Source organism: Gavia stellata, chromosome 19 (genome assembly GCF_030936135.1).
Source record: "Gavia stellata isolate bGavSte3 chromosome 19, bGavSte3.hap2, whole genome shotgun sequence".
Taxonomy (NCBI): domain Eukaryota; kingdom Metazoa; phylum Chordata; class Aves; order Gaviiformes; family Gaviidae; genus Gavia; species Gavia stellata.
The window spans coordinates 2062049-2086508 of NC_082612.1; the positions used below are offsets into that span (position 1 = coordinate 2062049).

The window sequence follows — 24460 nt, forward strand, 5'->3', positions numbered from 1 at the left end:
CTCTTCCCGATTGCTCTTTCCCGTGAGCGGCCTTATTTAGTGTGCGTCCTCCTTTGTTCCTGACTGATGATTCACATCGTAAGAGCCACTTACCCATTTTAAAAACAAAAATAAAAATATCCCCCAAAACCCACACCCCTATCAGCGCTCTACAGCCAAGAACCAAACTGTCGCCGTAGCACTGTAAACTTTGTGATTGTTTCCTGTATCGCCTACATAAAGTCGATCTATTATCTGTATCATCTGTCAGACCGTGTTTGCCCAGCTCCCGCAGGGCCAGGCACTCCAAGACGTACTTCCGACGGGTGGCTCTGAGGCTGAACGTACAGCTGACTCAGGGGGAGCCCGGCTCTTCCCTTTTGTGTGCAAACAGGTTTTGACACCTATGCTGTCTGCTCCGTTTCAACCTTCCAGCATCCTTCCGCTCGCCACTGCTTTTACATCAGGAAAACCATTTGGCTCCAAGGAAGCGAAAGCGCAGATCTAACAGCCGCAGCCTTCTGCTGCCGATCCCAGGTGCCCCTAGCAGAACTGCAAGTACAAAATCAGGACACGCACTTCACCTAGCAAAAAAACTCCCACGTAGCTTCAAGACAGAGGAGCCAAGTTATTCATCAGAGCCCAAAATCCAAGCCTAGTAAGTCATATCATTATGAAACTGCTCTTGCAGCATGAACACAACAGAGAGTAACTGCTGGAGGTCTCCACAGATCAGGATGCTGAAAATAGCTCTCCTTTCATGCACAGCCGTGCAATTCACAGGGTATTATATACCCATAGCTCAGAGCTAAATCAAACACCCCTCCTCAGCCGGATGAACTCAGTTCCCATTGCTATATTTAAATATCAAGGTCTCCAGTTGGAAGCAAGACTTGAACACAAGCCCAATACCACATTCAGGTTGAGACTAGTCCATTCACATGTTTCTTTACAAACAGAAGGAAAGGCTCTGCTGATTTATGCATACTTTCATTTCCATTTAACTGCTGAGGTCTACACTACTCTTCCAGTGAGTATACAAACCATCAGGCAAAATGCACCAAAAGGGATCTGCCTTTTTATAGACATAAACCTGGTGATACAAGTACAAACACATCTATAAAGAAACGCTTACATTTCAGTTAATATCTGCTTTCCTCTTCATCCTTCAGACGACTAAGCTCTTCCCTACACATAATTTTGATGTACTTAATACCATTATTTTAAAGTTCACTCAGTGGGTAAGAAATCAGCAAATAAATCCCCACAAAGGCTCTCCCCTGCTTGAACAGATGTTGGATCGGGATTCAAAGCTGAGCAGAAGAGCCCACAGCTCTCAAAGCTTTCGTTTCAGATACCATACAGATTTACTTTAATGAATACACCGTTCTTCTGGGAAATGGCTGACACTGACAAAGAAGAAAGGAAATCATTTGCAGTGATTAATGTACCAGGGCTGAGGCCTTTTCCACCCTATCTTGTTTATTCGTCAGGTTTATGACATTGACATTTCAGCGTCGCTCAACTTCCATTTCCTTTGGTGGTGGCTCTTCGGTTCCAGTCCTTCAGGTCACAGGTGAAATAGTTCGTTTTGGCTTATCAGAAAGTCAAAGAGATAAAAGAGTCAGAAGAGATAAAAGAAAAGCAGTTCTTGCCTCCTGATGAGCTGTTGTTTCTTTAAGGCATGAACACATTCACAACACAGCATCTGCTCCAACGCAACAGAAACTTCAAAGCAAGTTCACCATCCCCAAAATAACCCTGGCAGAGAGAGAAACCCAGGAGTGGGTGCTTGGACAAGACCCCACAGCTGCAGGAGACTCAGCCTGAAGAGAAGTCTTTCCTCAAAAGCATTTTAAGGGTTTAATGAAGCTTCTTTTTCCTCAATGACAACAGAAATGTATTTATTTTAGGGTTCATGCCTACACAAACTAGAGCTCCAGCCAAACACACACTGGAGGCATATTCTGTAGGGAGGTAGCAAGACCTCTGCTATCAGCAGGGTATTCTGTGTAAGATTGATTTACTTTTTCTGTTTAAACGCTTCCATTTTGTCATACCAATGTACTGGCATTCGAGTAAAACAGGTTTTTGGCCTCGAGATCTCTGGTTCGCCCTCCACACATTTCTTAATCATCTAAATCCCTAACAGCTTCCTCGTGTAATCAAAATTATCCGCATTATCTTTGTGCCAGCCCGATCTGGAGGAGGAGATAAATGGGGGGGGGTGCCAAGAGAAGAAGGGAAAGGGCGCAGAAATGACTGGTGTTAGGGAAAAGGGAGCAGCATTGCAGTTCTACAGACATCCCTACACCGCTCACCACGATTTTGCTAAAACGTCTATTGATCCTACTCATTAGATCAGCAGCATCTGCTGCCATCCAGAGAGCGGCCATCTGTGCACTCGTTTCCCAAACACACAATCCCAACTGCAGGAGGTTAGTAGGTCACGGGCATAATTCTCTGCACCTCCTGGGATGAGAGGAGACTCGGCTCCATGCCGCGGGAAGCACTCGGAGAGCCCCTCTTTTACCCATCCCTGCCCTCCAACGCTTCTCCTGCCAGCTGACCTCGGCTGCAACCTACTTTTCAGTCCCTCCAAAAGTGGCTAACCTGCCTTCTTCCTAGGGCAGAAGCTAGAAGCGATAGGCAAATCTACAATAGCTCTGCTGATGGATAAGCAGATTTCAGAGTGTGGAAAGAAAAACGGAAAAAAAAAAAGGACACCAAGCTTCCAGAATAGCTAGACTAAGGATCAACATTTCACATGGTCCCAAAAGGAACAGCTGAATGAGATACACAAGAGCCAACAGACAACACAAAGTAGGGCTTAGAGAAGAAAATCCAGATGTTGGTTATATTTACATTAGAGGACTTCGCCCAGAGCCTACATCAAGACTTCCTCAGAATGAAGCAGTGATTTTCAGTTGTCCCAGGGAACAAGATCTTTCCAGCTCACAGCTCTATTTCCAGTGCTCCCTGTAGTGACAGACTCCGGCCTGCCTCGTGCCTCCCTCCATCTCGACTTCAGCACCTACAGTCATTGGAACCCACTTCTTTCTGTAAGTCACTCTGGAAACCAAGCGAAGTGGAGAACTTGTAACTCGCCTGATCAACTCGTATTCCAGCCAGTCATTTCTCTGTCTGGGGCGATAATGATTGAACGGTGACAGCACAGACCATCTAATATACAGCATTTCCACCAAGTTACTAAGGATCTCAACGATAGCTACTTTTCCTCTCTTTGTTAGCACAGTAGAATGACAGAATCACACAGAATCACTAAGGTTGGAAAAGACCTGCAAGGTCACCAAGTCCAACCACCAACCCAACCCCACCATGCCCACTCAACCATGTCCCGCAGTGCCACGTCCACACGTTCCTTGAACACCTCCAGCGATGGTGACTCCACCACCTCCCTGGGCAGCCTCTTCCAGTGCTTCGCCACTCTCTCAGGAAGTAAGTTTTTCCTAATATCCAGTACTTGCCATCCAACAGCATTCAACTCCAAGCAGCATCCATGCCACACACAGCTACAAAATAAATATACAGAAGCGATGTGACACTGCTTTTGTTTGCCTCTTAATCAGTAAGATTGAGCCTCAATTGATCAAAGCCATGCTTTCTGCTAAAACATGAGTCAGAAAACCCATTGTGTGAATCGTAGGGGGAATGTTGAAACAGCTACCAGGCTCAGTGGACAGGTCCAGTGTTTATGCTTTGAAGCACTTCAAACTCTTGTTTACATATACACAGAAACCCAGAGCTTTGGGATGGCTGGTTCCCACACTGTCCAACAGATTTGCCTAGAGTTTGAGCCAAAAAGGGCAGCTTTACAGTACCAACCATCACCTACACAATTCAGCCCTTCTCAGCTATAGAAATATCTTCAGCTTAAAATCTAAACGCTTCTGAATCAGATATTTTTTTTCCCACATGGTAAATTCCTCAGACTTTTCTGTCCCTTAGCAGTTTCACGTGAACGCAGAGAACAGAATTAGGCAAAGAATTAAGGTGGCTTAGGTAATTATAGCGGCACATGCTATCAGTTCAAGACAGAAGATTAGCACAGCGAGCTTCCTGTTGAAGGAGGTATTCCCCTGCACCGTGAAAGGAACTGACCTCGTTTTGCTTTGTCTGTCTAAAACATGAACAGTGTGCCATGCCAAAGCGGCAATATATACCCCATAAAAACTTCCCAGAGGCACTTTTTCTGGTATTTGAAAACTGAAGAAGTTTCAAGACCGAGTTGAAGAACCACTTTGAAGCCACAAAGGAGACAGCTATGCACCCTGTGGCTTTAAACCCAATGTAAAGTTTATATTGAATTATTTTCCTCTGCATCTAGCATGACTAATTGTGTCACCTTTAGCCAAGAGAGATTTCTAACAAAAACTGCCTGGTAAAGAAAAAAGCAGCGAAGACCATTCTTAATCAAGAACGGCTTACTTGTAAAGCTGTGAGCAAACATGCAGTTAATCAAGGCAGAAGTGACCAGTAAATGAAAATGCTTTGTATCGCTCATACCTACCACAAACGAAGGTATTTTGAGACTGATTCATCACTTGATTTTGCAAGTCATTTTCTCTGTTCTGCCCAGACCACATTTATCAAATGCACAATGCTCAATTCTTATTATTTTATCGCAGACTTTGCAACAATTAAGTCAATATCAACCAGATAGGGTTTATCATTTTAACTCCCCTCTCAAGGGGAAGTTAAAGCTATAGAAGAATCTTAACTTTCACTTGACCAAAAAGTATTTGTATCAGTTCTCCAAATTGTAGGGAAAACTTAGCAGTATGGCAGGAGCACGACAGCATTAGGGTGTCAAAACCAGAACGCCAGCTGAAACAACACCACTTTTGTGTTTGTGCTTCATACTCAAATTAATTTTGTTATTTCAGGGTCATGGATTTTGGTCACTTAAAGTTGACAATAACGTTAAGTGGAACTGCTCAACAGGTCTACCACCTATATTGGTGTTATTACCATGGCAATTTTTGCGTTTTGTTTTTTAAGGATGAAAACAGCAGAGGCAGGTTTTAAAAATTACCTGAAGAGGTGACACTGTGCCTTTAAATGCACTGCCCCTAGAAATAATCCTCATCAAAAGCACATTATCATTTCTCTCGAGAAGAAAATGATCACATTCATTCCCCCCTTCTTCCACTGCCGTGGCTGCTCCTTTCAGACACATCCCGGAATCGCTGAAAGCAGAATTCAGGTCTGAACTATTTGATCCTGGCCTCTGCACGGGTGGAACATTCTCTCCTGTATATTCACGTTATTCCAGGCCCAGGCATTTGCGATGGCTTCACACGAGCACATTGCAATGCTGTTTTTTTTTTCAACTCTTTTTCAAACTGGAATCACTTCTCAGCACCAGTCTGACTGCATCACAGCCAAAGGACCACTGAAATGCTAGAAATACAAGATGTTGTCTAAATCCTACATGACACACCCCTAAAGTCACTCCAATCAACCTTCCCAAGCCAGCAAACTCTACCGACGTACCTACCAGCCTCGACGCAGTTAAAGGCGACTAACACAAACACCGCGTGACATCACCGCTATCTGAAACACAACGCACAGGCAAGGAATAAGTAAAGCTTGAGCATGGATTTTCAGTCTACGCTGCTAATTTCTTTTGAGGAACCACGCACGATCACAAAAATAGGGCTGGTTTTGTTTGCGTGGCTGAACAGTCATTCCTTTCCTAAGGACACTTCTGTGGCGCTTTAGAGGCTGGGGAATGGATGGGAAAAAAGTTAAAGAAATGTTGCTAGAAAGAACAAAGTTACTGATATTTGGGAAAGGAGAAAGACGTTGGAAGCAAGCTGAGATGTTCCACCAGGGAGGGAGCTCCGTGCACACAGCAGCCTGCACAGTGCCCTCAGCACCTCGACTGTTTGCCGTCTTCAGGACAAGAGGAACCCCAATAGATGGAGGTTTTATCCCCTTGGTTTTCAGCCCCTTGTTCTCGGACCCTGGTATCAAGCGGCAGCCTGGTGGGCAGAGCGTCAGATGTCACAGCAGAGGAGGAGAGAAGGTGAAATTCAGGGAGCAGAGTGTGGAGCTTCCCTTAGGCAGGGGGTTTGCTCAAAGCCAAGGACTTGCCAGAGCGAGATGCAAAACTGTCTGTGGAGAGTGCCAACCAGAGAGCATAACGTGTGAAAAGCTGTTGCAGTAGGATGAGATTTATTTTCACTCCCACGAGGTCGCTGACATTACTGTCCCTTTGAAGACTTTCAACGCCAGGCTTTCAGGACTTGCCAGAGGCACACAGGGCAGCTGGTGGCAGGGCGAAGCTCCGATGCCATGGGCCACGTCCAAACAGGTACGCACACGCGTACTTCCTACGGTACTTGACCGATGCCTAAATTTAATCAGACCTAACATGCACATAACTTATTCAGGGACAACTGCTTCTTTTCCCCAACCCTTACTCTCAAAAACAACTGCAGAAATGACCCTAAATGTTAAAATCACAACTACTGTACCTTTCCGGACAGGAAAAGAACTAATCCTCTGTGCCAGAGGCACCCAGTGTTCGCCTTAACAACCAGCACTGCCAGGAAAGATCACCTTCTGTTATTGTGCATGGGAGTCTCAGTACACACCTACTGAGGGAGGAACAGTTTAGCCCTACCTTTTATCACACCTACCCAAAATCTGGACTTTGCAAGGGAATTTAAAAAAAAACAAACAACTTAGCTCCTTTCCGAGGTGTCACAAGCATGGAATGAAAGCTTGGCAAAGATACGAGAGTTTTGCTCTATGTCAGAATGACATATTAAAAACACTTCAAAAATTATTTTAGGAAACATACTGAAAGGGGGAAAGGGGAAAACACAACACGGGGGGGTGCAGGCAAGAGCACGGGAGCATACTTGGCAGAGATAAAAAGCTGCACCGTTTGCTTACCCGGACACACGGAGCAAAAAGCAGCTGCCTGCTCCTCTCAGCCTCCCAAGAGCAACTCACCCGCTGACGGGCACCCGCGGGCCCACCCGCACGGATCTGCTCTCAGGACCGCCAGCCTTCAGCTGCACAGCAAAGGCAAGCCAAGAGCACCAGGCAGCTTAGCAGCCGTCTGTGCCGTAAGCCCAATTTCAGCCAGGCATTTACCTAAATAAGGCGGATGTTACGTGTAAGGGAAGTGCAGAGTGTTTTAAACAAACCTAAGTGTTCGTAAGAAGCCCTTCTGTGATCGGCATATGCACAAGTGAAGTTAAAAGAGAAAAAACCCCAACACTTCAGTCAAGAGGTGTCGCAAAGCACACCATTTTTTTAATGAGCTGTCTGAGAAAAACCCTCTATTCTCCCCAAGAAGAAAAAGAAAGCCTTTGCCGAGGGCGACAGTTCACATCCAGACCCAACCTCATATCACCATGTGCCTTCACCCTATCCAAGTGCTTCCGTGGGCGCTGTGAGTCTTGGCAGTTAGAACGGAGCCGCAGGAACAAGAGAAGTACCATCCAGACCATCTCCCACCGACAAGAGGTGGAGTAATCAATGGGTGAAAGGAAGCTGGGTTCAGCTGCCGCTTGAAGCACCTCTCTCCTACAAGTGTCTCTTCTCTGTCACTCCCACCCCTACAAGAAGTCCTCCTAACTGCCTGTCAACTGCCTCTTCTAGTGACCTCTCCTTACGCCTCCTCTCCCCATCTTTCCCCTGGATTTTTTGAGGTCACAGCCTCTTCCCATAAACTCCAAAATATCCATCTTGAAACCTAACCCAACTCCAAGTTTGTATCCCCTGCAGTGAAAGGCTTCCAGACGCCACAAAATGAGGCAACCTGCCAGGGATGAAATGGGTCCTGCCTTAGAGGAGCCTGACCCACTAGAAGAAGGTCCCTAACCAACTACTCGGGGCCAGGACGCAGTCAGCTTTACCCCAGGTAGTCGCATGTCCAGCCCGGGTCATTAGCGTTCTCCCCCTGCATTACGCAACCTCTCCCTTGCAGGGTGCGAGCAGACTCGAAGGCTGCGTCAGCAGGCGGAGCGGTGCCCGGCTGCGGGCTCTGCGCTCAGCGGGCACGGCTGACTCCTTCACCTGCACCCTTCCCACCGCCTGCCTGCCCTGAGCACCTTCCCATGCCCTTTCCCGTCTACTCAGCCAGCTGCACCCCAACGGCCTCTCCGATGGGCCCCCAGCTATGCAGAGGGCATGTTCGCAACCCAAGCAGCAATTATTTTGGTGTTTACCTCTGCAGTTGCGCTACGTGTAACCTAAATATGCTCCCTGCAGAATTAGGGATCGGAGGGGCAGAAAAAGGCATGCTTCAACTGACTCCACTACCTTGCACCAACCCACTGGCCTGCTGGGCAGCTCTCGAAGAGCAAAATACCAAAGAGTCCCCTACATTTATGGGAAAGTCTCCCTGACCGTCTTCCCTATGTAAAATAGCAATATAAAAAAAATGAAGCTACTTGGCCATCCTGCCCGGTATTTCGCAAAGGCTCTCAACACGGGCCTGCCACTGCTCTTGCCGTGGTGAGCTGAAGCTAAAAGCTTTTGGAAAATCCCACCCTGTGTCTTGAAGAGCCAGGAAAGAAATTGGATTGCTGAAAAATCCAACAACACTGATAGAAAGAGGACTCTTGGCACACCCCGACTGTGCTGCATCTGCTCTGCTAAGTAGACACATTTATTTCAATCCCGTAGCTATCTCTTGCTATTTATAGCTGCTAGCTTAATGAACTTCCAGGGCAGACACCAAGCCTGAGCCTTCCTAAATTTATGTTTAAATATCCTCGTTGAATTAATTCGATCTCATTATGAATGGACGGTTCCACAGTTGGACTGGCAACTTCCACCTGGGACATTCTCCATAGTACCGGATCTCTTCCTGCAAGGCAGGCACTCCGAGCTGGGAAGCAATACCAGAAGTTTACTTCATAGTAAACCAGACTGCACATCAAGAGGCAGGAAGACCGTTTAAGAATGGCCCAAGAGACCACAAACACATTCTTTAAGAGACATACAATTAACTAGCCACCTCACACTCAACTTGGGGATCCAGAAACACCTGCATGCATGCTCAGGTCCTACAGATTTCAGCAGAAATTATCGACGTGATGAAGCACTTAGAGAATAAAGAGCACAAAGGAATCCACGGGCATTTCAGCCCCAGAGGTGAGCTTCCTTTCCTGATAAAGATCGTGTCGGTGAGTGAGAGAACACGGCAAAAAAGCAGAGCAGCTTGGCCGCCGGGGATAGCCGGTTAGCGCCGTTCAGAGGTACTGCACTCAACAGACAGATGTTAGAGAAGTATACACACACACCCAGCACCACTCTCTCATCTGGGCACTCAGACCCGCTAGAAGACCTGAAGAACCTGAAAGGATGAAAAAACGTATTCGTTATGCAAGAAGCAAACCATAACGTAAAGGAAACTAAGGACACTAATGCCATCAACTACAGGGTGTCCCACGTCAACCAGAAGCAACAAACGGTTGGATTAAAAATGAAAAAGCTCCCACTTTAACAAACCAGCGTGGTGAATTCATGCCGCAAAACTGCTCACCACAACATCTTTTATGTGGCTCAGCATCTCGACAAACCAAGCATTATGAACAGTTTTCACAAAAAAAATGGCACCAACTGATGTTGCAGTATGTCAGGGTCAGGCAGTCTATTAGAGACAAGTTCTCTCTCCACGCCAAATATCCTCCCAAGCACTACTGAAATGCAGCAAAGCCTTAGCACGCATACCCAAAAGTGACAGCAAGCTTCAAGCAAGCAGGATTCTCTAGAGAGTTCCAGCTCTCCTAGCCCCGGATTACACAGAACTTACTTTTGAGAGAAGGCTGCGTGTTAAATCAGAATTGTTAAAAGGTGCATATTAACCCCTAGGGAGGGATGACGCTTCGCGATCGTTACAGAGGGACACGGTGGTTGCCTACATAGCAAATCTGATCCATCCAGACCAAACCTCACCTTCCCTGGGAGAGATGCACTCCATGCAGAATGACAGCACAAGCCTCCAACAGTACCTTCATGAAATGACTCTGCTGCAAACCTTTCCTCTTTCAGCTCCTCCTAACCCACATCTGAGGGCTCAAGAGAGTTTTTCTTTTACTAAAACCTTCGAGAACTACTGCTGGTGGGTGGAAGAGGAATTTCTCTGAGCAAACTGCAAACCTTCACAAACCTTTGATGGGATGACATACCATCCCTTCCCTCTCTCTTGCTATACGGGTCCTCTAGAAACCACTCCAACAGACAGATCCAGATTTTCAACCTCTTTTCCCCGTTTCTGGTTTTGTGTCCTGTAAACAGGATCATAGTTACACCCTTCAACAGGTAAAGAAAAACCTTCAGTAAGCTTAGCCCACATGTGACCATATGCAGAAGAGCTGCCACGAACCGTGTAAATGAACGACGGCCTCGGCTCACAACCACTTAGCCCTCCTTTAAGGTTTTCCAAAATTTAGATTCTGCAGTTACATTTATCCACTCATCAACATTTTGTCTCCTGCCAAAAATCAGGTTTTACTCTCTTCACGAATGCAAGCGCTAAGAAAACTCTATTACAACAGCGGTTTACTAGTTTCATGGGCCCCTCGTTATTGCTTGTTGCTCTTGGGCCCCAGTACCTCACCGAGTCCACTGCCAAAGCTAAGTGTCACAGTCATTTCGGAAGCACTGCACTGCACGGGGCAGAGCGCCCTGAATGCCCATTTCCAGTAAACTCTCAACACTGAATTTCCTTTCCTCCCACTCCATTTTCTTAAGCGTTATGCTGAGTTTAGACAAATCTTTCACTTTGGCAACAACAATTTTTCAGACCTGCAAGCGGTTTCAACAAGAACAGTCAGTAAACCATACAGTTTGGCAGCAAGGCTCTACACCCCACAACTTGTGGGATAAAACCTTTATACTTGGCCAATGGCAACAACATACCACTGAAGGAAAAATCTACTCTTACAGCCCTTCAGCAAAGGGAACTCCTGAAGACTCCCTCTTGGTCTTTAAAGGCAGGGCATTTACATGTACGATTACGCGTTCATATGCATGTAAAGTACTATACTTAGGGTGAGGATGAAGAGGTCCCACGTTTACAACTGAAGAGTAATGTCAGCAGGCAGCTTACTGTCCCATCAAAGCAAATTCCTTTTTTATCCTATTTCCACCTAACAAAACGTAAGTGGAAAGAGGCTTAAGTCAGGCAGCCAACGAGACTTCGTGATGCAGAGGAGAAACACCTCAAGAACATCAGATGCTGCCATCCGGTTGCCTACTGCCTTCTTTCCATACGTTGTGAATGAAGATTCGCATCCTCCTCAAGCCCACAGGCTGCATTAACAGCCGTGCAAAATGTTACAGAGCAGAGCAGTGAGCATCACCTCGCATCAACGCGGGGCGCAGACGTGCATCTCCACACCTTCTCAGCCCTACTTTTTAAACTGAGAAAAAGAAAAATTAGAAAGCAAGCGATGCCTCTAGTTAACTTCCTGAAAACAAGGTGTGGGGATGTTTAACGCCAGCTAGCTTTAAAATCACGCCAAAGAACAGGGAATTTTCAATCTTTTGTTACCTATGTTACTAGCATCATTTTTGCGGTTATTTTGTGTAAAATGCCTTAGGGCTTCAACTGAGGTGTAGTATGGCAAGTCATTACTTTATAGCTTTTAATAGTAGTCCTTGACTACACAGGAAATTCCCCAGGACATTTTGGAAAGGGACAGCTATTTTAGATTTTGGTCTTCTTCCTCTCCACTTGCTTGGAATCACCTTTGCCTATAAAAGGACTTTTACCCAAGCCACTGAATTCTGAGTCACAAATACACACAGTTTCTTACCTTCCAGAAACCGTAGGCCACGCACACATCAACTGAACCAAGATGAGAATTTCCATTCTGTCAAAGAATCATACGTTTTTCAACTGTTTCTTCTGACATGGTAGTCGCTCACATCAGCCCAAGTCTGTACGCCATATTCCAAGCACTAAACACGCTATCAGAGTTTCAAAATAGAGAGATTCGTATCTTCCTTAGCACGTACGTTCTGCACATGCTGTGTGTCTAAGGAGAACAGAGCTGGGCCAGGCCAAGGACAACCCAAGCAAGTCCTGCACAAGCACAGGCACCTCTGCGGAGCACCTCTTATGGCTGCGTACGTCAACACGGTGTCTACGCATTGCCTGCTACAACAGTGCTTACCAAGAGACATCATTTCACTGGGTTTGAGCCAGGGCGGTGAGCCAAATGAACTTGGAGGGCAACCAGACAATGAAAAGAAACCCCTTCCCAGATCAAGCAGAGGTTTATTTCCTCATGGGAAAATCTCTGCATGTCTGTAGTGAAGAATGAGGAAGAGGGAAATGGATTCAGATCGCAGCCTGTCCCGAAGAAGCAGTTTACCTCTGCCTTCCTCGTTCCTCCCTTGTCTCGTCCCTTGCAAGTAAGAGCAAACTATACCCTCCGCTTCATACTGAGATAAGCGATTGGCTGACCCGAGGAGGCAGAACCAGGCCTGACACTGCTCCCGTGCCAGCGGACAAGCCTACTGCGGCTTTCCACCACCAACCCGCTTCTCCGGCCGGCTGAGTCTTCCCTTCACCCCACTGGGTGCATTAACCACAGTTAATCGTAGACCAACTCCATGTGCCCAAAACACTAGCGGGTCAATACTCCAGCCGTTAGCACTATAAAAATCACTGCACCTTCCCTCTGAAAACCCCATTTTACCCATTGTCTCTCAATATGCTATCCTTCCCCTTCTGCAGTGCTCTGACAGCACCCATCTTAATCCGTTCTCCAACTCTTATGTGTGTTTTAGACAGATAGGAAGAGGGTATTTAAAGCTCACTTGCTAGTTATGCAATAGTTTTTTAAAATTTTTTTTCCCTCAAAAATACCTGTATGCCAGCTTCGTGCACGGTGCAGAATAACCACCGCTAAAAAACGTTTCCTTCTTACCGGTTGTAAGTGGAAACGGGGGCCAGGCTGGTTAAAGGAGGTGCTTTTAGAAAGCAGGTGCCGGTACGCTTCATCTGGAACACGGCTTTGTAATAGTCTGCGGTTAAAGGAAGGCCCATTTCAGCGAGCACCAGTGTCAGCACTCCTGCCGGAGAACAAGGGTGTGAACTCCAATTTTCTCTCCGAGCGCAGAGACAGCCCTGCAGGCCTGGAATATACTGAAAGGGCTCTGCAGAGGGAACATCGCCTTCAAGCCTCCTCCTCGGTGTATCAGGGAATATCCCTGTCTGGATTTCTGAAGGAAGCGTCTTTCCCAAGCAGTAATTTACTTAGGATAAAACATATCTGTACAGGTTCCATTTCCCTAACTCTCTCCAGATGGGAGAGCTGAAGGTTGTTTATAAACTGCCAGAGTTTGGCTTCTTTGACCAAACTGGACACAGATTAAAAAAAAAAAAACGGATTGACATTTCCAGACTGCACCAATTCCCAACTACAGAAGCGCAGCTAGACCGGTTTTGAACTGGAACAAAATGTTCACAGGGAAGGTTTGCACTTCTGGACCTGTTTACTCTCTTGCCTGTACCCACAGACGTGTTTCATCAGGTTCCTTTGTTGTGGGACAAGCAGCTTGACCTGGTGAGTCAAATCCAGATCTGGTCAAAATCTGATTGCACGGTTTTCACCAAAGAAGCTGAGAAATCATCTTCAGGTAAAATGTCTAGGTTTAGGCTACATAGTCCTAAAGGACAGATCAAGAAATAGAAGTGATGTATCGAACCAAAGCTGGCTTAAGCTTCCTACTCAGTAAAAACAAAGCTCTGGGTGTAATGGAGACAACCAAGTCGTTTCCTAAACTTCTAGGAACTATTTTAACAACTGAGTTATTAAAGATTCTGCGAATCAAACTTTATGTGCTTGTCCTTGTATTTGAAGATGAAATAAACTCCCAATTATATACAAACTGAACTGACACTGTCTAATACTTGGCCAAGTTAGTAATTTCAAAAATCAACAAAGAAAAGGAGCTATATAAACTCTGGATTTTATAAACTGAGATGCACTGTACCTTTCCTCAAGATGTTTGGGTTTTCTTCATGTAAAAACTGGGGTTTGCTTGCTTTAAAACATAGTTAACAAAACAGAATATATGAATCCAAAATCTTCCAATTCTAAGGAAAAGATTGAAATGTCCTCCGGTTCAGTCCCTTCATCTCATCATCAACAATGGAAACAGCACTTTCATTTTATTATCTCATTGAACTTGCATACACCTATCACCTCCTCTGCAGCCTTTCCGAAGGCAGTCCCCTACACATCATATTCACAACCCAATATTCATCGAGCCTGGGTCTCCGACGGATACCCAAAGCGTGCGTGAATGCGATGCCTTTTTTTAGCGGGGAGCACAGCCCCGGGTTACAGCCAGCCATCACGCAAAGCAGTGTTACGCAAAGGTCATTAACGCAGCTGTCCCAACAGCCCTTAATCCCGGGAACTGCAACACCCTCGCTCTTCTATTCTTGGGTCCCTTCATGAGAAAGGCGCTGAGCTGTCTGAGAGGGCACAGCGGGCTCAGGATTTCCTCTTGCCTTGGTGTCCAGCATTTCTTTTCTTTCGCCTGTTCTGAAGACATGGAAGCACTGTGTACCGCACGTGCACATCCAGCAAGCCCGGCAGAGCTGGCCCAGCTCTGACAGATGCAGTCCCTTCATAACCATCCCTCCCTGTAAAGTGACCTCAAGCATGTTAGACCAACGTTCACTCTCTGGTGGTCTCCATGCTCCGCATTTCACCTCTTGCTCAGTTTCTGTCATTGTGGTGTCCATGCTCCACATTTCACCTCTTGCTCAGTTTCTGTCATTTTTTTCCCCCCTTCGAAGCAGGAAAGCAAAATCCAAAACTCCCTCCCGGCCACAATGAAGCAACTTCTTCTCTACTGGCCAACGGGCACCCCCACTCCCCAGCAAATGCCCTCCCTCTCTCCCACTCCACCAAACCACAGGGTTAAGTCCTAACAGATACTTCAGCTTCGGATGCCCACATACTCTCTAGGGACAGCTGTCTCAAATGTATGTAAGATATTTCATTTCAGCTTTCTCCAACTCCATTAAAATTGCTGCTCAAAATTCCCCAATTCTTTGTTTCTAATATCCTTAGCGCTCTTTTGCAACTGAATTTGAGCCACGTACCCCTAATTGATTTACAATTAACAGATGCAGATTAAAAAAACAGAGTTATAACTGAGATTTCTTGCCATGATTGCCAATAATGACTATCGGACAAAGCTGGCGAGGCACACTTGTCTTTGTCTGAAAAGAACTTGTCTTCTCTTGGACGTGCTTAACTAAGAGCCAACACAGCAGGTGGATACATGGCGCACATAAACCATTCAGACCCTCAAAAAGCCTTCATCAAAGTTCCAGTAAGAGACATCTACAGCTGGCACAGTCCGAACATCCAACAACTGTCTCAGATAGGCAACCACCTAAGCGACAGAAAACGAAATGGAAATAAAGAGCCATTTATAAATGATGGAGAATGTCCAAAGCAGAACAGCAGAGATTTCTAAAGGAAGCCTGATGTTACTACATACGCAGAACTAGAGAAGAAACAGTTGTTAGCAAGCAAAAAAAGCAGAGGACACAAGTAATTCAGGTCACCTACGAAGACAAGAGTTTCAGAAGGGAAAAAACCTGGGGAGATGAGGCAACATGCAATTCAATGTTTGGAAATTCAAGACAGTAATCTGAACTACTCCTACCCCTTACAGTGTTTTAAATTAACTGCGCCAGCTTGTAAAAAGATCTGGCCACCAGCACAAAACAGCAAGTCCCTGCAAGAACCTGTGAAGAGTATCTGGATACATGAGACGGTGAACAGCACAGAAAAAGTTACAAATGATGTAGCATTAACGCTGTTGCATGAGACACCTGGAATACGGGGTGATATTTAAGTGATCCCATTCCAAAAATACGTACTGCCAAGAGGTCAGGGTGGAAAAGTCTATGGGAAAATTCGCAGATAAAGAGAGATTAAAAGACTGCACATTTTTACATGCAGATAAAGAGTTGACAAGAACATACTAACCTGTAGAAACAGCAGAGGGAAAAATGCCATTAACCCTTTCTCAAATGAGACAAAACAGAAACAATGATGAACAAAACGAAAGGCAGAAAAATCAAAACCTGACGGAAGAAACAGGTTTTCAACCACGGGCACAATGAGCCTGCGGAAGCGGTTCCCCTAGGATATCGATACGTCCAGAAGGCAAAAAGGAATTTCTACAGATCTGGCCACTTGCACGCCAAAGAAGAACAGAGATGAAAATATAAAAATTAAACTTAAAATATCTAGAGTTCTTGAAGACCGGAAATTATGTCTTTCGGTGTAAAACCAACTCCTGCTTTCTGAGCAATGACAAGAAAACTTCCTTGGGACAACTAGGGAACTACAGCTACAAAGAGTAAACGGACTTTGTGACTTGCCTTCCTTCCAGTCGCTGCTCTCTGAAGTATCTGCACCACCGAGCGTGACAGGCCCTGCGCTAAAGACATGACTGATCTGATCCCATGTTACTGTCTTTATATGCAGCAACACAATTTCGAAATGATAAATCACATACTTCTTCAATCAAAGATCAGGTCGTATGACCCCTGCTTGCTCCTCTCTCTCTCTCTCGCACAGGAAGCGTTTTCCCACTTACAAACAAGTTCTTTAATGAAACTCTAACCATCTGGAATTAGCCTCAATAACCTGAGCTACGTCATATCCTAGGTTCTTCTCCTATATTCAAACCTTGTTGGCATGTTGCTGTTTTAGCAGGCTGTCACCATCTCTCTCCCACTTCTATTGAAGCAGCCATCCCCCAGATCTCGGAAGAGGCGTGTGGCCAAGCGAGAAGACAGCAAGGGGAATGGGACTTCATGACAGTTTCCTACGATGTTCCCAAGAGCAGCATAGCGATGACACTAGGTAAAGATCTCTCTCCTCCAGTTAACAATTTCAGTACGAATGGAGGTAAGGGCATCCAAAACGGACCTCATCTGCCTATCACACTTCAGATATTCAACCCCTACAGATACTCAAACACAGAGTAATGCTACATTTTATTCTTCTTTTTGTTTGCAAAACTTAAAACTGGTTAATTACTGGAGGGAAAAGACTTACTAGCACCACAAGTGGGTATGTTTCTCACACTCTATAGCAGTGGTCGCACTGCTTCTCATCAACCTGCTCCTATGCGGCTGCCTCTAGCTGAAACCGTGGGGTGCCTGAATTCTAGAGAGAGCGCACATCCCGAGCGCCAGGGCAGAAGCTGCAATAGATCTGTCTAGGCATCTACTCAGTCTTTGCATTTCCTTGCTATCTCCTTATACACAGTGTCAAATTGCTTTTTATAATGTGGTCTGCTCCCGGCTGGCATTCGCTCAGGAGCAAACTCAGATGATACAGAGGGATGAAATGTCTGCTCCAGCCTGTGCCTTTTCCAAGCCACAGCAACCGTTTGACAGCAACTGGTTAAGACTACTCTGACCCTGCAACATGAGATGAGTGTTTTCGGGGATCCAGTTTCCTCCTCCGTGACCAGATCGGGAGCAGATCACTAGACAACAGACCATCGTAGCGAGCAACAACTGAAACCAGTACTTACTGAGCGGCTTAAGGATGCTGCTGCTTGTCTCATCAGCGTTTTCTACATCTGATTTGTCGGAGTAGTTCTCAGAGATTTTCTCCTTTTCCTTCTTTTCTTTGTGTCCAGGTCTTCTTCTGTGACGCCTCCTTCTCCTATAGCTCTTCGGCACATGGACCCCGATGTAAATAGTGTGATGACCTAGGGAATGCAAGCACAGCAAATATTAACTTTGACTGCGTGTACTTCGTGCATCGCTGGCCAGTACAGTTCACACTGCGTTTCATTCAAATAGGCAAGCGAAGTATCTTTCTTTGCTGGCCTAACATTAATTAGTATTATGTTTCTTGTCGCCAAACGTGAGCTAGGAGCTCTTTAGCTACCATTTGGAAAAGTATTTTTTGTACAATCATTTCTGAGACCGCATGCCAGTGCAGACTCTCTGACAATTATTCTGTCCTTGTGACTCATTTAAAAATAAAAATGAAAACCACAGAAGGCCATCATACTCATTGTGCAGTATTAAATACAGTGCTCTTCAAAAACATTTTACATTCATTTTTCCACGTGTTTCACCGAATACATTAGCTGGACTTAACACCTACCTTGTGCAAACTGATCCAGCTTAACTGAAGAGCTTAGAGCAACAAAATTTACATCACTTGACTGTGTAGTCCATTGCATAACGAGTGCCAAAGTACCATTAGGGTATTATTATAACACAGCAGCTGAGGAAGGACTACTGACATAAGTTACTGCAAACTTTTAAGTACTTGACACTTTCCAAAATAAAAAGGAATAGAAGAATAAGTGCCAAATTTCATATGCTGACTGTAAACACAAAGTATGCCTTTTCCCTTCCCTATAGACTTTCATTTCAAACTAAAGCACTTAAACCACATTTGCCAATTGTTACGTCCTTTTGATGAGTTTGATAAAAATGTTTTCTTTTCAGGGCTTTCTGCACTTCTACCAACTTGGGATAATATCTTTCCTTGTGCTTACAGAAAGCATTTACATGTCTTTTTCTGTGCCGGGATAATTCAGACATCTTACTGCAAGCTTTAAAAACAGCTCCTTCAGATTTAACTCTTGCTAAGGGATAGCTGAATTCTGTGCTTTTCACCAGACTTGGTTTCCCCACTCACGCCTCAGCGTAGCCAAGCAGAGAGTTTCAGATAAACACACACGCCCTGTTACTGACTGAAGTACATCTATCTGAATGAACAAGCCGCAAATGCGCGCAAGCACAGATGTCTTTATCTGTAGGTACAGTCATTTACTTCTGCTCACAGCGGAGGGTTTCTGCAGAGCTGTCCCTCTGCCGAGTCGCTGTCTCGGTCACCTCACATCCATCGATCCTTAGCGTGTGCTTACACCTCGCATGAACCCATGGCTATTTAAAACCCCGCGCGAGCATACCAGACGACATATTCAAGAGAAGGCAGAGGCTACAGCTCTTGGAGAGCTGCACTCCGTCCTGCAGCGCTGTCCCACCCCAGCTCATTTGGCGGGTGCCTCCCCGGAGAGAGGGGAGACCCCCCGACCAACAGCCTTCAGATCCCAGCCTCCGCGACTGCTGCGGCGTCGAGCAGGAGGCACAGACAGGATACCCCCCAGTCCTGACTCCAGCACCTACAGATACCCGCCACAGAAGATATCCAGCCAGAAGACTCTCTCGAAACGCACTCCGCAACGTGAAAACACGTCACTCCCGCAACCGCAGGAACTTCTGTCAAATGGGCGGTCACCCAACCAGATGACGGCGGCAGCATCTGACGCCAGAGGAGATGCGCTTCTGTGTTACCGGACACGGAGCCCTGCAACACCTCTCCGTTCAGCGCAGAGCTGTGTCCACCTCTCCTTCGCAGCAGCCGTACTCCCTTTTGCTCAGGAATAAGAATTAAGTTGAGTGAGTACCTAAAGTCAGGCTTCGCTTGATAGAACAGTCACGCACCTGAGACAGCTAGAGAGAAAACTGGCCCTTGCCACCGACCCGTCTCCACCGATCTTCCCTCACTACAGAGTACGCACTGCTCTTCCCTTTCACCTGCAAGGTACACCTATTACTACTGTTTGCTTTTCAGCGTTCTAGATGAACCACCTATTTGCAAAACACGGGAAGCTGCTCCGGAAATGCCAGCGCAAGAGTGAAGCCAGAGTCCGCAGCCACCAGTTACCGCCGCTGCTAAACATGCGTCTCCAATTCCTCGTTATGACAAATGCAATCTTCGAGACTGAACAACCGAAAATGTAGGCACAAAATACCCAATTTCCACAACAAACTAACTTTTCAACGCAGAACAACCCTGCATTTGCCATTTCAAATCCCACACACTCTTGAGGCCAGCTGTGAAGTCTGGAGAGTCCTTCACCTTTTTTGCACGTGGCTTTTCATACGGAAAGCATCCAAGGTCTTTTAAAAAGCTGCTGGACCAGAGCGGCCCTCCTTGATAGCAACTTTAAAATAGCGGAGTGCCCCAAGGGCTTTGCAAATAATGGAATGATGAGCTGCATGCAAGGACAAGAGGAAATGGCCTCAAGTTGTGCCAGGGGAGGTTCAGGCTGGATATTAGGAAAAATTTCTGTACTGAGAGAGCGGTGAAGCACTGGCAGAGGCTGCCCAGGGAGGTCGTGGAGTCACCATCGCTGGAGGTGTTCAAGGAACGTGTGGACGTGGCACTGCGGGACATGGTTCAGTGGGCATGGTGGGGTTGGGTTGGTGGTTGGACTTGATCATCTTACAGGTCTTTGCCAACCTTAGTGATTCTGTGATGGGGCCAGAAGCTTATGGAAACAGCTCATGCCCTATGCTTATTACACTGTCTCTCACACCCATCTACATACATGCTCTATAGCCCAGCAAGACTACTGAGGTATACAGTTCCCCAGCAGGAGCTCCTTTGAAAAGCAAACACAGAAAACAAATTAGAAATTTTAAATGGATGCTTTTTTTGAGTTACTTAAGTATAAAAAAGCATCTCAAAGAGGCTTCTTAAATACTGCATTTTTAATTCTCAAAGCCCAACAAAATGAATAGACAAAAAAAAAATTGTTCTCCAACAAAATCACCTGAAAAAATATGTTCATCCCCAGACTGGCACTAAATGTGATACATTTTGGCTCCGAAGTAATTTGTTATGTGGAAATTGTAATAGAAAGCACAGGCTTACAGAGAAATTCCCATCTTGCTCACAGACATGATGGTGCGACAGCACCTGTGATGGCCCTGCAACGGATCCCATCATCGTTCCAGCGGCTAGGGTGCTACAGCAAGCTCCCGTTTACCTACTGGTGGTAACTACGCAGAAGACCATACTAAATAAATAAAACAGATATACAGATTTAAAGATATATATTGTCCATGATACTAAGATATAAACTAACAGCTATAAAGGGTTAGTGAAAATCTCTCCGAGTGAAGTGACAGTTCCTTTTTAGCCAGCGTTACCTAGGCTGAGGTATTAGAAGTTGACCACTACATGCGCATCTCCTGCCACTGCTGGGCACCACGGCTGCACAGCTGTCCGGCACAGAACCACACACCAATAACCTGCCACCTCAGGGAGCGGGACAAAAAAAGAAACAGAAATCCGGGGTCAAGCAAGGTCCAAAATCAGGCAGCACGACAGCGACAGAAGAAAAGGGACCTGCATCTGCTGCCTCCAGCCTAGCGTGCCGGCACCGCGACCTTTGGGAAATGGGCTCCCACCACAGAGGGAACGGGCAGAGCCACAATGCCGAAGTTGGTGCCATCTGCAGCGCGACCTTACAGATCAACACCTGAAGATACGATTTAGCTCTAGCGTGTCAAAGGAAACCAGGAAAGCTTTTCCAGCAGCTGGAAACGTCAGCTTTAACGTGGCAGATGGCATAAACGCTGCATAGGGACAGAGAAGGGGAAACCTCATCCGAGCACAAGCAGGAGCTGTTGGGCAGGGGTGGCCCCAGGACAGACAGGGCAGGGGTAGCCATTCCCAAGGGATTCTTACAGTCAAGATTGCATCCAAAAGCCAGATGCAAAAGGATGGGGCGATTCCGCTATCTGTATTAAAACAACGTCCTCCCTTGAATCTCTTTAATTCTGTGGTCGGCTTGATAATACAAACACATCATAGTAAGCCTGTAGTCTTAATACTTTAATATGCTGCCAACAGAACTGGACGATCTCTTTAATCTTTTGACCATGTGTGCACAGCACAGATTTTGGTAATATGAAACTAAGTTGTATATACGCAGGCAAACATCTGCATTACTTAGCTGCTTTTCCCTATTCTGCAAGGGAGAGACTTACTTAACGGTGCTTTTTGTCTTCTCCCACCCCGCCTCCCAGTCCATCCAGGGAGGCCAAGCAAGACGTTTTCCTTTTCTGCCTACTTGAAGTGCTTGGCATCTGTTTATATTGTTGCAAATCCTGAGATAAACTTCTAGGCTCCCTTCCCAAAGCGCCTGGAAGGAAACAATTGACACGTACTCTCAATGCACTGGGTTTGTGAGCCATTTCCTACTCACCGGGGTAACAGAGCCTTTCCCATGAGAACCATTGACTGCAAAGGGTAATGCCTGATGAATTTAACGTGACGCCTATGCACCGCACCATTATCCTGCGGCTTGGTGGGGGATGGAAGGCACAGAGCCGAATGCTAAACTTCTCCTGGTAACCCAGGTCCCGCTCAGCCCTGACTTTCTCTCGTACTCCCGACACGGACCAATTGCTAGTTCCCTCCTGCGGTCCCTACCGCGTTCACAGCCCTGTCTGGGGCTGCTCCCATCGCCCTCCCCCAGCAAAACAATGAGCCTCTGTGCGCACCTCATTCATTTTCAGGGCTGTTTTGGTTGACCAGAGGCATGTATTTCACAACGCTAAAATCCCACAGGTGAGACGCACGGCAAGACCCGCAGGTCCAAGTGGCACCTTTTCTATTCTAAAGGACAGCGGTGGGTGGTGGCTTCCTTCAATTTACACCTGCTGTGCACCAAATTCAGAGCAAAATCGTTTCATCTGATTATTAACAGAGCAACAAGTAGTCATCAACAGAGAGGTATTTTTCCCCTGGAAAAATTTTGGTTGAAACCACATCTTTTATTTTATTAAGAGCTATTAAAGAACAGCAGCTCATGATTCAGAGTCCAGATTTAGAGTTTGGGCACAGGAGACTCCCTGAGTCACTTTTACTGGTGAAAACCCACTCTTGTATTACCAAACTTAAGTTCTGTAAAACACAGCATTCCCTCCCTGCCTGTGAGGATATCTGTTCATCTCCTGTCTCCATCCCGGCCAAGCATGGTCTTGCTGACGTCCTGGGAACGCAGCTATCTGAATCTCCAGCCGTGCACGCCACACCAGCTCACGTGCTGACCCCAGCAGCGCTCAAACAGCATGCACAAAAGAAAGCAGCTCCAGACACCCTGCCCCAATGAATCACGCCCCGGAGAACACCGCCTCAGTGCAACACCATGCTATTTCTTTTCTGATTATTCCATTTAAGGAAATGTGGGGGTTAAAGAAATGTAAATATAGAGGGGAAAAAACGTGCATTGAAAAATCAAACCAGTAAGAAATCTGCAGGCTTGACGTGGTCCGACCTGGTAAAGTTTCAGCTACCCATTAGTTCCTTGCGTGTGTTTACACAGCCAAATTTGCACGTTAACAGAGCCTGATCACCTCCTACCTACACAACCTCAGTCTCCTTTCGGGTGCTCGCTCCTCATCACCCGCTGAGGTTTGCAGAAAGCTTCACAAGGGTTTCTCAGTAGGAAAAGCCAGGACCTGCATCAAACACACCGGGTTCCGACACCTCTATACCCGTAATTCTGTCTGGGAGTGTTTGCAGTCGCTGCGGCACAAGGCTGGAATCCACCCTGAACTGTCTGTCGGTGGGAATCCTTTTCTGTCCAAGGGAGAAAGGATGGCAGCGGCGTGGAGAGGGAGAGGCAGGGTGTACGTGCAATGCAGGCACTGGGCGGCTGCCCTGTCCGCCGCTGAGCGAGGGGGAGCGCAGCTGCGGAAGAACCAGGACAAGCCCGGCATCGTCAGCTGAGGTTCTGGTTAACGCGCGTGATGAAGAGACTTTGGGATCTGCCTGCGTGAGAAGAGTGCTGGGAGCAAGGGAATTACTCACGCTTTATGCGGTCATGTCAGCCCCAAATTGGACGTCCCACGGCCTGCGAAGCACGAGCCCTCTGTATCGTCTGAAACACGTGGATCTACTCACGCTACAATACAGGCGGCAAATGACAAAAAACATCTATATAGAGAGAAATCCATTGTTCAAGAGCTGTTTGATGGTTGGACTTGATGATCTTACAGGTCTTTTCCAACCTTAATGATTCTGTGTTTCCCAAACTAGTTCCAGAACCTGGAAATGCAACTGAAATCACAGACTTAGCAGGGGGGGGGAAGGTAAATCAATAGAGATGATTAGATTGTCTAAGTGTGGTGATACCTTTTGTGTCTGAGGTCTCTGCTGAGCTGAGTCTACAGCTACCAAATGCAGACTTTAAGCCTGACACTGCATAAAACTGACATTCTTTTTTCATTCCAGATAGCTACAGTCAAATGAACAAGCAGAAAGAGATCACTTTATTTATGATCCTCTCCATTTTGAAGCACTAACTCTTTTACGAAAATGGTGACAGTGCACTGGCTTTTGCTTAGCAAAACCAAGACTTGGTCATTTGGAGAAAGGAGCCGAAAGTCACAGGATCAGAGGATAAAGTCTGCCTGGTGCATAACATCTAAGAAGGAATCCCTTCCACATGACTGGGGCTGTTGAGACTTAGAGCCTGGTCGGACTAACCCATAAAGAATCTCAGACTGGCACCTTAGAAGGAAACAATATTAAAACCTAGTGTTAAAAATTGCTAAAGCAATGACAATGAGCTGAGTATTCGCAGTTTTCACCTGGCCCTTGTTTTT

At 46.2% G+C, this 24460-nt stretch overlaps 1 protein-coding gene across 3 annotated transcripts in view; it reads right to left on the reverse strand.

The window, feature by feature from the left end:
* The window catches only part of SLC4A4 (solute carrier family 4 member 4), a 163053-nt gene that overhangs the window by 127190 nt on the left and 11403 nt on the right, over nt 1-24460 (reverse strand). For all 3 annotated transcript variants that reach the window (XM_059826954.1, XM_059826955.1, XM_059826956.1), the window contains exon 2: nt 17563-17742. In XM_059826954.1, coding sequence (XP_059682937.1) covers nt 17563-17742 — 180 coding nt within the window. The remainder of the gene's footprint in view (nt 1-17562; nt 17743-24460) is intronic.